Source organism: Leptodactylus fuscus, chromosome 9 (genome assembly GCF_031893055.1).
Source record: "Leptodactylus fuscus isolate aLepFus1 chromosome 9, aLepFus1.hap2, whole genome shotgun sequence".
In the NCBI taxonomy this organism is placed as follows: domain Eukaryota; kingdom Metazoa; phylum Chordata; class Amphibia; order Anura; family Leptodactylidae; genus Leptodactylus; species Leptodactylus fuscus.
Genome location: NC_134273.1, coordinates 39310709 through 39323922, shown reverse-complemented (window position 1 = coordinate 39323922; position 13214 = coordinate 39310709). Strand labels below are relative to the sequence as shown.

The 13214-nt window shown below is 44.2% G+C and overlaps 1 protein-coding gene across 1 annotated transcript in view; it reads right to left on the bottom strand.

Annotated features, from left to right (window-relative positions):
• The window catches only part of IPPK (inositol-pentakisphosphate 2-kinase), a 49672-nt gene extending 45868 nt beyond the window's left edge, over positions 1-3804 (bottom strand). The window contains exon 1 of the mRNA XM_075286916.1: positions 3549-3804. Coding sequence (XP_075143017.1) covers positions 3549-3629 — 81 coding nt within the window. The 5' untranslated portion in view covers positions 3630-3804. The remainder of the gene's footprint in view (positions 1-3548) is intronic.
• Positions 3805-13214: the final 9410 nt, after the last annotated feature.

Here is a 13214-nt window from a genome sequence, read left to right as displayed (position 1 = left end):
TCACCATGGACTGACCAGCCACAAAACTGTAAGAGTCTAATCTTTATAGAGAATAGTAGGCAGCTTTAGGAACCAAAATATGTGAACCCAAACCCAGCCCTGCTGCCAAACAACATACACCTGTCATACTTGGGCACATTTCCCTCATCGCCATTAAGCACTATCATAGGTTTTTATACAAGTAAGTTCCAGGAATACTGCCAAGAAATGTGCCACGGCTTTGATCAGGGCCGAGCTGCGGTACCAGGCACAGGAACACATAGCACAAGCAAATTCATTTCAAGGGCACGTCTGGAAACCCTCGAAAAAATTTGCTGCTGATGTGTCATGACTTACCAAGACTACCTGAACGGGATATTCATATGAGATATGTTTTGTTGCAGGATTCTCTACCAGTACAGTTCAGTTCCATTCACGCGAGTTCTTATGGTGGCAAGACACTGGACAGTTGCAAACGTTTTTCAACAAAAATCTGCTGTGTGTGAAATGCAGCTTGGAATGAACTGCTGAAGATCCATGCTGCATTTACACGTAACCATCATAGCAGTATAGGAATCTGCACTGGCCCAAGGAGCAGTGACTGACATATCAGCATGTCCACGCACATGTACCAGGGGAATAACATGACAGTGCCCTTTCTCTGCCAGACATACCATACTAAGTTGGTCCGTAAATAGTAACACAGTCGGAGCCCTCATACAGCTTAACCAGAGCATCAAAGTGGTGGTGGGAGCTTCTGTTTTGTCATGTAAAGGGGAGCTCAGCAGACCCTCACCATGGGAACCTCATACGGTTATGTATATGTAATAACTGACACTTTCCATGTACAACCAGGTGAACACACATAACCTTCATATATGGGTAAAGGCCACTGAGTAAGAGCACTGGGCAGCTCCATGCCCTGCCACTGCCATCCAGCTGCTCTCCGCAGACTACAGCTTACTGTACTCCGCCATAACCTCATCACTCTCTCCAGTAACACAAGACAGATACAATGAATAGGTAGGTGCCCCTTCTATACCACCAAATATTTGCTTTCCCTGTGTGTGCCCAGCACTTTTCCAGCCCTATAGTAGGACCCTCCATAAATAAGAAGTTTTTTCCACCACTCCTAACTTTTAAATTTCCTATAAAATATATTCTTATAGGTACGCATTGTTATAGTACATGGTTACTTCTATGGTAATTTTATGAATACGCTGACAACTGGGTGTTAGCATCCCCCTTGTCAAAGAAGTGTCTCTGATGATGTCAGCGCTGACTGGAAACCATGGGCGTGTGTAGGACAACCCCCTCCTCCAACTGGTAACACCCAGTTGTCAATGTTTTCATTAACATGGTCCCACCGATTGCTAGAACAGTAAGTTGGAGACCTCACTTATCAATGGCCACCAAGAATGGAGAGGTGCTCAGACATGTACGGCGCTCTCTCAATTCATTTCTATGGGAGTTCCAAAAAACTTAGTTGGAAGTTTTCAATATTACCAAAGAAATGACTGTAGAGGGAACCAAGTGGCAGTCGGGCCAAGTGGGCAGCCATCTCTCCAGTCACAGCCACTCAGTGTTAGAGAACAGAGCAGGTCCTAGAAGTGACCGCACCATAAACGTGTGAGGAGGCAAAACCCCCAGTGTAGGGATCAGAGGAGAATTATAGGGAGTGATGGCATTACCCATATGGATGAGACCTATGTAAACAATAACGGTGTATAGCTGTGTGTACGCGGAATATAAGGATAATCCACAAGGAATATAAACACGTGAGAGGTATCCACGATACATACAGTATACAGACGGCAGGGAGCATACAGTATACACACACGGCAGGGAACGTACACTATACATACAGTATACAGACGGCAGGGAGCGTACACTATACATACAGTATACAGACCGCAGGGAGTGTACACTATACATACAGTAGGCAGGGAGCGTACACTATACCTACAGTATACAGACGGCAGGGAGCGTACACTATACATACAGTATACACACAGCAGGGAGCATACACTATACATACAGTATACAGACGACAGGGAGCTTACACTATACATACAGTATACAGACGGCAGGGAGCGTACACTATACATACAGTATACAGACGGCAGGGAGCATACACTATACATACAGTATACAGACGGCAGGGAGCGTACACTATACATACAGTATACACACAGCAGGGAGCATACACTATACATACAGTATACAGACGGCAGGGAGCGTACACTATACATACAGTATACACACAGCAGGGAGCATACACTATACATACAGTATACAAACGGCAGGGAGCACACACTATACATACAGTATACAGACGGCAGGGAGCATACACTATACATACAGTATACAGACGTCAGGGAGCATACACTATACATACAGTATACAGACGGCAGGGAGCATACACTATACATACAGTAGGCAGGGAGCGTACACTATACCTACAGTATACAGACGGCAGGGAGCGTACACTATACATACAGTATACACACAGCAGGGAGCATACACTATACATACAGTATACAGACGGCAGGGAGCATACACTATACATACAGTATACAGACGGCAGGGAGCATACACTATACATACAGTATACAGACGGCAGGGAGCATACACTATACATACAGTATACAGACGGCAGGGAGCGTACACTATACATACAGTATACAGACGGCAGGGAGCGTACACTATACATACAGTAGGCAGGGAGCGTACACTATACCTACAGTATACAGACGGCAGGGAGCGTACACTATACATACAGTATACACACAGCAGGGAGCATACACTATACATACAGTATACAGACGGCAGGGAGCGTACACTATACATACAGTATACACACAGTAGGGAGCATACACTATACATACAGTATACAGACGGCAGGGAGCATACACTATACATACAGTATACACACGGCAGGGAGCGTACACTATACATACAGTATACACACGGCAGGGAGCGTACACTATACATACAGTATACACACGGCAGGGAGCGTACACTATACATACAGTATACACACAGCAGGGAGCATACACTATACATACAGTATACAGACAGCAGGGAGCATACACTACACATACAGTATACAGACAGCAGGGATCATACACTATACATACAGTATACACACAGTAGGGGGCATACATTATACATACAGTATACAGACGGCAGGGAGCATACACTATACATACAGTACACAGACGTCAGGGGGCGTACACTATACATACAGTATACACACACGGGAGGGAGCATACACACACAGCAGGGAGGGTACACTATAATACATTATACACACAGTAGGGATCATACATTATACATACATTATACACACAGTAGGAAGCATACACTGACAACTCACACACTATCCACACAGCAGGGAGTGAACACTACACACACACAGTAGGGGGCGTACACTATACACACTGTATACACATACACACACTAGTGCCACTCACTGACACCACAGAGCACAGTCATTGTCTGCTCTCCACAGCAGTCAGCTGAGCAGCCTCTCCCTTCAGGCCCCGCGTCCGTCCCGGTCCCCTCACCTGGGAATGAGCCACCACCAGGCTTTTGTTCCCCTCCCCGTGGTAACTCCATTCATTCTCGTCCATCTTCTCAGCTTCCATTCCCGGAGCCCAGCCCGAGTGAGGGGTACTGGTGCCGGCTGGAGCGCAGAGCACACGGGCAGTCGGGGGGTTGTGGGGCCGCGCCTGGTCCCGCCGGTCAGGTGTCCGCTGTGCACAACATGGACCTCACTCCCGGTGTGTCACACTCTGCACCCTGCTAACGACACAGACAAAACTAAACCCGCTACGTCACACCGGCCCCGCCCACTGATGCCCGACACGCCCACTCAGGGGGTCACTGCTGTCTGATTGGTCTACGTGCAAGGTTCATGACCATAGAGCGGAAGCGCCAGAGCGGCAGTGTGGTCCTGGAGCTGGCGGGAGAGATTATGTCATATCGGGGGAGGCAGATTTAAAGGGGATGTCTATAGTTATGCCAGGAGACTTGTAGTGATGTCACTTTCTAGTGTAATCCTGTTACATGTTTGTCTGTTATTGCTGATATTATTCCTGTAAAGTAGGAGGGGACAGTTACACATGTTCTGACAAACTGGTGGATTATATAGGGTGTCTGAAAAGTAAGCACACAAATAGTACACCATGGTGGCGCTGCAGGTACACCGACACAGTGAATGTAAGTTTGTAATTGTGAATGTGACAGTAATTTTTGTGGGGACATGTCAAATCCGTTGTGTACCCAACGCCTGTGCCAACCCGTGAAGAGCTCGTGAACCACATCCAGGCTGCGTTCGTGGTGATGACCAGGAGTCTGTAAACGGGTGCGTCAATCCATCACTTGGCGTTGCACTGCTTGCATCAAGCCAGCACTTCGAGCAATTCTTGTAAATAAGTAACAGTGATTAAACTGATTTCTATTAAAGCGCTTTCTCTTCTTCGCTTCTCCTCTCACATGGCGCAGCGAGGGATAGAAAACCGACATCTTGGTCTACCTGCAGCGCCACAACGGTGCATTTCCGGTCACATGTTCATTAATTTAAAAAAAAATGCATCATATACCAGCTAAGGTTCGCCCTTTCATTTTGTGTACTTACTTTCCGGACACCCTGTATATACATTTGAGCATGAGATTGTTTGTTTATTTTAACTATTTCATGATAGGGACTGTTTTATCCTTAATGCCCAAAATGTCCTTCCTTCTCTTTAGTGATGGTGGGGATCCCAGCAATCAGCCATTTACCACCTATTTGGTGGATCGGTGATCAGCTCATTTGAGATGAGATTAAAGAGGACCTTTCACCTCCTGGGGCACATGCAGTTTAATACATCGCTAGAAAGCCGACAGTGCGCTGAATTCAGGGTACTATCGGCTTTCCCGTTCTGTGCCCCCGGTGAAGAGCTATCGGTGCCGGTACTGTAGTTCTTCACTGTCAGAAGGGTGTTTCCGGATTGCCAGGCCCTGGATCCGCCCCTGCTTAGAAATAGAAGTTGTAATGGAAATAATTACTTTGTACGACATTAATGCGTCAATTGCATTGCTTTTATTTCACCATACTAATAGGATGCAATACAGATTGAGATATAGGTCCATGGAAGTATGGATGTTTTGGTGCAACATTTCTGGGTCTATTTTCAGGTCTATTTTGCAGTTGTTTTTTTTAATGTAGACTTGTGTCAAATGCAGACGAACAGGTTTTTCTTTTATTGTATATTGAAGGGGCTTTTTGAAACCTGGCATAGCACTTCAGATAGCTATCGGGATAAGCATATAGAGCGGGCATGTCACTTCGGTTCTAGGAAATACTTGCATTCCTAAAGAGATAACAATTCTGTATTATTTCTTCCTATAGCTCTACATTGTATGGTATAACACTAGGTTCACACTAGAGTTCAGGTTTGCCTCCTTCCGGTCTGCATGGGGAAGACAGAAACCCTGTACATTTAAAAAGTGGTTACAAGCAGAAGTATGCCTGGTTTCTGCCCTTTTTCTGCCGATTTTATAAGGAAAGTGGGGATAGAGATTTTTGCAGATTCAGTGGTGGAGTGCTCAATTGAGTAGAAACAAACTCCCTTGACAATAGGAATGGTATCACATAGTCCAGGAGTGGGATGCAGCTGGTTCTCCCCAGTTCTTTTGACTATTTGTAAAATAACCACTGACCTGGCCCTGAACCCCTCCTCCCCAGAATCATAGCTAGCAGTGGTGCAGAGGGATTTGTGTCCTGAGGCCCGCTGACTTAGTGGGACTGCAGACTTCTTCTGAGCTGGCATAAGAGGACATGATGATAGGGGTCACACGGTGGATCAGTGGTTAGCACTGCAGCCTTGCAGCGCTGGGTCCTGGTGTTCAAATCCCACCAAGGGCAAAAAACCATCTGCAAGGAGTTTGTATGTTCTCCCCGTGTTTGGATTTCCATCCCATATTCCAAAAATACATACTCATAGGGGGGAAAAATATACATTGTGAGCTCTATGTGGGAATCTACATTAAAAAAAAGAGGACATGGTGATGTCAATGTACCATCTAGGGCCAAAGGGGGCATGGATTTGCTTAAAAAGAGTCCTGAAAATGTTCAATGATCACCAACCTCCCCCCACAGAACATATGAATTCCACTCCTGACTCATTATGTCATTATGTAAAAATGGAAAAAGATGCTCCAGAATTCTTATATTGAAATAGTTGTTTACTAAAACAGATATGTCCAAAAAGTTGATACCTTTTTTAACGGCTTACTTAATAATGATGACAGATTACAAGCTTTTGGGATCTGTCATCATTATTAAAGGGGTATTCCCACGTCGCATACTCACCAGTCTTCACTGCTGTAAAATCTTCTTTCTTCCTGGTTTCTTGCGTCATTTGGTGGGCGGGGTTTCATGCAACCTACCGTTTAGCTCTGCCCCCAAATTAGTGTGTAGCTCCACCCACTGCATAGCGTGATCCTATGGGGCGGCTGAAGGGCCTGTGATGTCATCAAAGGTCCTCAAACCTCCTCAAACAACACTATATGCACAATACTGCCTGTCTCTGCCATAATGAACACAATTGAATTAGCTAGCCTGATAACTGAGAGAACAGAAGATGTTCAAAAATGCAAGCAGCTCTTCTCCCCTATCTGATAGCAGAGAGGTAGGTCCGGTGGTGTAGACACAGGAATAGCTAGAAACACAGGCTAGCTCCCTGCACTTAGCCCCTCCCCCCTGAGAGCAGCAGATACATCACTTGACTTTTGAACAGATAAGTCAAGGGCTGTGTCAACAATGAATTGAATGAAGAAAGATAGTGGACAAACAAAGCAGTATTGCTGAAGCATTGTATTTAGGAAAAGTCTTACATCCACATTAACAAGCAGTATAGATAGGATCCTTGTGATGGGACAACCCCTTTTAGTTAGCCATTAAAAAAGGTATCAACTACTGAAGACTCTCAAGTTTTTTGTTTTTTTATATTTTATACCGACTGGCTAACACGTTACAAAAACATACTTTTTTCTCATGTCCAAAAAGACAGGTAAGAACAACATAACATATAATAGGGGCAAGGCTAAAAGGGAACATGAGAGCTTTAAACCACACACAGGTCTTTATGGACCGGTGGTTTAGTGTACCATATAGCTCTATCCTAACAATGTCCATGGCAATTGTACAGTTGTTCAATGAAGCTGAAGTAGTACCATGGCTTCAGTGTGTAAGTGCCAGACCTTGGATACATCGGCCGAATGTCAGTGTCCTTGCTGGCTTCAGTATTATCAGCGCAGGCGGCAGAAGCTTCAGATGTGAATATGATGAGACTCATCACACTCAACTCTACATAAATATAATTTTTTTTTGATTGTGACCGTGGATAGTATTAGGACCATCTGCAACATTAAACCACTGGTCCATGTGGTTTAGTGTTCCAAATGAACTTGACAAGTTTCATGTCATGGCCCCATGTTGCGAAAACGACGCTGTTTGGCCACGGCAAAAAAGTTGCCAAATGCCGCTGTTTGGCCACACATTGCAGAAAAATATCAGTAGCGGACATGCTGCGATTTAAATTGCAGTATGTCAATTACACATATGGAAATGTCGGCAGTTTCTCTATAGGTATAATGGGAACATAAATTCGCAGAGGAAAATTCTGCAGACTTTCTGTAAAAACTGGTGTGGAAATACATGATGCAATTCTGCCACAACATTTTCTGCATCAGTTTATGGCTGCAGCCTTATGCAGCTACAGTATTTAGGTCTGTCCTTCAGTGAATTGGCATACATTCACACATAGTAACAACAGCTAGGTGAATTACCTATGCACATATTAGAATTCCATGCAATGATATCATTTTTCTTAAAGAAGTAGGAATAGTGCACAGACTTGTAGTCTCAGCAAGTTATGTGAAGTACAAGTCTGTGTGCTGTTCATTTTTTATTGCTAGGGATTTCTTCAAGGGTTGTATCACTGGCATTGTCTTTAGGAAGGTTCTACTGTTTTATGTATCCATTTCTCTGCTGGACTGCATGATTTCTTTAAATGTATTTCACTATTTTCTAATATGCTTGTTTGTATGCTGAAGGTTACAACAGACTGTCTCATGTGCACAAACAACCTGTACTCCTATAATTGTGTTGTAAGTGTAGGATGCCACCTTGCTACATTCAGATGATGAGGTGGAAAATGGCTATATAATATACAGTACTACTGTATTTACAGACTTTCCTCTTTCTTTAATCCTGGTGTAGGAGAGGTTTTAGCTAACTTGTGGATGTCAGTGATGAATACCAAAGAGCCTTTTCCTAACTCCAGCCTTCTCTTATTCTATTAAGCAATCCACTGTTCTGACATACCTGGTCAAATAGTTATACATACCTCCCAGATTTTGAACAACAGAAAGAGTGAAAGCGCACCACGGCAAATTTAGCTCTGCCCACTTTTATGTTGACTCCGCCCATTCTCATTCATTTTTCATGTGCCCCCACACAGTATAATTCTCCTACAGTCACCTGGACATTATATGCCCCCACATTGTAATGTTCCCTTCCAACTGCCCCACAGTAACTGCCCCTCTCCTGGTGCCCCAGTTTGAACATGAAACTGGAGCAGCTGGAGGGGGACATTAGCAATGTGGGTAGTTGGAGGGGGACAATAAATTAATGGCAGATGAAGTGGGACATTAAATGTGGGGCAACTAGAGGGGGAGCTCGGGCAGCTAGAAGCAGTCATTAAACCGTAGGTATAGCTGGAGGGGTACATTACATTGGGGGAAACTAGAAGCAGACAGATCCCCCTCCAGCTACTCCCATAGTTTAATGCTCTCTCCAGTTGTCCCCAGTTTAATGTCCCCCAGTTTAAGTGCCCCCTTCATCTGCCTCATTTCATGTCCCCTCCTCCATCTCTGCCCCCCGGTTTCATCTCTCCCCCCCCCCCTCCATTTCTCCTCAGTTTCATATCCCCTTTCATCTGCCCCCAGTTTCATGTCCCCCTCCATCTCTGCCCCCAGTTTCATGTCCCCCCTCCATCTCTTCCCCCAGTTTCATGTCCCTCCTCCATCTCTGCCCCCAGTATAATGACAAACAGACAGACATACACACACTCTCTCTCCATCCTGCATCTCACATCCCCCCTCCCTTCTCAGTACCTTACACATATCTCTTCACTGCACCGGACACTGACACGCCTACCTAGTCATGTGACCGTGTGATGTGTGTTCTTGAACCATAGTGAAGTGTTCCTCCAATCACCGCAGCCTTTTATCTGTTATAAGAGCAGGTGATGATCGGAGGAATGGTTGTTCAGTAAAACATTAAAGGGACATGTAGGGAGCTGCGCGGGACGACGGGACAGGGGTATGAATGCGGGACACTTGGGAGGTATGGTTATACTAAAACCCAAGCATCCATTTTCATGTACTGTATGTCTCTGCAGTGCAAACAGAAGTCTGCTCAAGAACACCAAGCTATGAAGGAGAGTGTATGGAAATGCTACATGCATAGACTTTAGTTAGCTGGATTTAGGTCAAACACCAAATTGAGATCATGTGTAACTCCAAAATTTTTGCTGGAGTCTGTGACAGCGGAACCTGCATGGATCCTCCAATGGAGATATGATCAAGGCCTAGCATTAAAGGCTACAATATTGCTTCAAAACCACTTATATGTTGTTATAAGAGCATTTATTTTCAAGGTCAACATACCTTTTGTGTGTCAAAGTGCAATCTTGCTGAGAAAATCAACTTTTATTTTGTATGCAAATGAGTTGTACCCACAGGGTGTGGCCATGTCTGCCAGAGCTCCAGTTTTCATTTGTGCTCACCTTCTAATGCTGCCCCCTTGAAAATAATTGAGAGGTTCTAAAGTCCAGTAAAAAATAATGAAAACAGATGCTCGAGCAGATATAGCCATGCCCTGATGCACCAAATAGCTCATTTGCATATAGAATAAACATTGATTGCAAATATTGCACTTTGGTCTCTAAGCCACTGCCCACCTCTATGTAAGGTATCTCAATGAGTGCAATCTCCAATGCTTCTTGTTGACTGCCAATAGCTTTGGTAAGAAACCTTGCTACAGTACTATGCTGAAAAACTAACTTCTAAATCTCTGTGCTCCAGGATTATTTGGAAGAGACTTTGCCTATAGTTAATTGCCTATAGTTAATTAGTGAAAGAACATTTACTTAACAACTATGTTCTCCACATGTTTGCAGGGGTTTCCTCCGGGGATTCCAGTATCCACCTACACGCCAAAGGCATACTGATAGGGAATTGTAAGCCCTATATGGGACAGTGTTGATAATGTGTGATATATACAGTACACACCTTCTCATTCAAAGAGTTTTCTGTATGTTCATGACTATGAAAATTGTAGATTCACAAAACATCAAAACTATGAATTAACAAAAAAGTGGGAAGAATATGCAAATCTGACTTCCATGATGTAATTAGGATGCCAGTGCCTCAAGTATGCACACCAATAGAGGGCGCTAACTGAGAATGTGCAAGTCTATCTTCCATGATGTAATTAGGAAGACAGAGTCTCAGCCATCAAAACCAATAGAGGGCGCTCCCTTTAACATCATGCCGACCTTCTCAGAGGCCTTTGTTTGCAATGATGTTGGGATTTTACCAGATACAGTCTCTCAGCCAAGAACAGCTGTTTCAATGTATTTGCATCTCATCAGCTTGGCGCAGAGAGGACTGATTTGGCAGAGGTGAGAGCTGGAGCTGGCTTCTTAAGCCTCCTTGACGAGGAGACTCTCTGCAGCTGAGTCGCTGCCGGAACATCCCCAAAGTGTGGACTGGAGGGGGGGGATGACAGATCCCCACTACCAATCCTACCTGTCATTCCTAAAAATCCAGCCCAATACTGAGCATTTACCTAAATGCAGACGAAAGTTGTCTGCTGAGAACAAACATTCCTGGAGTTTTCTCATCTCACCCACCCGAGTAGCTGGGTGGGATGTACACTCCCACCATTACCTGACCAGCCATTGGCTTACAATAATATATATATATATATATTTAACATATTAAGATGGGGCATTGGCTCATGATCCATTACCATCGCATTGCTGAATCTTGTGGGACCCAATGCTCAAACAGAGGACCAGGGTAGGTGAGTATTACTTTAATATATACAGTATATATATATATATATATATATATATATACATATATATATATATTATGCCCTCATTGTCTCAGGTTTTTAAAATTGTCTGGAAAACCCTTTTAGGCCAGGGGCCCCACGTGGTATAAAAACACTGTGGGAAAAGTCGTGGTGTTTTACAGTCAGAGAATCCCGTGCCCATGGTAAAAACCACGATGCGGACATGCTGCGATTTCCTAAAGCGGCGGGGTTTGGGAAATTGCAGAATATCAATTATATCTACGGAAACTGGCAGTTTCCCCTTAGGTTTAATTGTAACAGAAAGTCTGCAGAGGAAACCTTGGCCTTAAATAGAGATGAGCGAGTAGTACTCAATCGAGTAGGTGTTCGATCGAATACTACGGTATTCGAAATACTCGTACTCGATCGAGTACTACTAGCTGTTCAAAGTTAAGATTCGATGCAGAACCAGCGTTGATTGGCAGAATGCTATACATTGCCAATCAACGCTGGTTCTTCTCTTACCTATAGAAGTCTTCTCCCTGCGCAGCGCTCCCGCGTCCTCTTCCGGCTCTGCATTCACTCTGCCAGGCATCGGGCCTGGGCAGAGCCAACTGCGCATGTCCGCTTGTAGTGCGGGCATGCGCAGTCGGCTCTGCCCAGGCCCGATGCCTAGCAGAGTGAATTCAAGGCCGGAAGAGGATGCGGGGACGCTGCGCAGGGAGAAGAATCCAGACCGACCCTCACTCATGGACTTGGTAAGTAGAATTTGATAGAATGTTGCGTACCCCTGAAACGAGCATTTCCCCCCCATAGACTGTAATGGGGTTTGAAACCCATTCGAACAGTGTGCAGCTGTTCGAATCGGATTTCAAACCCCGAACATTTTAGTGTTCGCTCATGTCTAGCCTTAAATACTTTTGCATACATACTGTTCCTGCCTGCTTCTGTGTTCCTGAATAAGATATCCCTGCCATAATAAGGACATCATGGCTGGGTTTCTTACAAGTGTCAGACTATAGAAAGTTCCTGCATTGACATTCGTATGCATTGGCAACCAAACAAGAAAACAGACTGTCACCACTAAGACAGTTAGAGAAAATTGCCTATACTCAAGATAGGCCATCAATATTAGATCTGCAGGTGTCTGACCAGACAGTGTGGTTTTCAGTATTGTTTATGTATAAACAAGCAGCAAGTATAGGTACTGCAGAGCTGCCGCTCAGATTTCAATGGGGCAGAACTGCAGTACATACACTCGCCGCTATAGTTTGTATGTAAACAATACCGCAAATGACACTGTATCATTTACCTGTGGGGGTCCCGGATGTCAAACCCCCACAAATCTAATACTGATGGCCTCTACAAAGGATAAGCCATTAATGTTAGAAACTGGATAATCCAGGGGCAACATAGTGGCTCAGTGGCTACCACTGCAGCCTTGCAGTGCTGGAGTCCTGGGTTTGAATCCCACCAGGAACAACATCTGCAAGGAATTTGTAAGTTCTCCCCGTGTTTTGGTGGATTTCCTTCCATTCTACAAAAAAACATATTTAAATGGAAAAAAAAAGTACATTGTGATCCCTATATGGGGCTCACAATCTACATAAAAAAAGAAACTGGATAATCCCTTTAAAACATTGCAGAATGTTTAATTATTCATGTTTCCAAAAAATGTTTAGCTATTTGTTGTCTACAAATATAAAAATGGTTATGTTCATTAAAAACCCCTTTAACTCACTTTGACATCTCACTGAACATCTCCCTGCATCAACAATACAAAGATGGTAGAAAGGGAAAGTGACATGTTTAAGCTAGTCAGCATCATAACTGTTAGTTACCAGTCATGTCATAATACTATATCAGCTTATGGGGAAAGGCTCATCCGCAGATCCCTAAAAAGTGTTTTCTCTTCAGAAAGTATCCTATTCATCACAAGACTTTCCAACATGTTGAAACATGTTATGGGTCATTGAACAGCAATGAGTAACAGATACATCCCCTCCTTTTACCCCTCTACACGGTTTCACTCTCAGCCGATCGCTGTTCTGGATCGTAGAATGTTGTGACGCATTCTTAGGTAATGGAAATGGTTTAC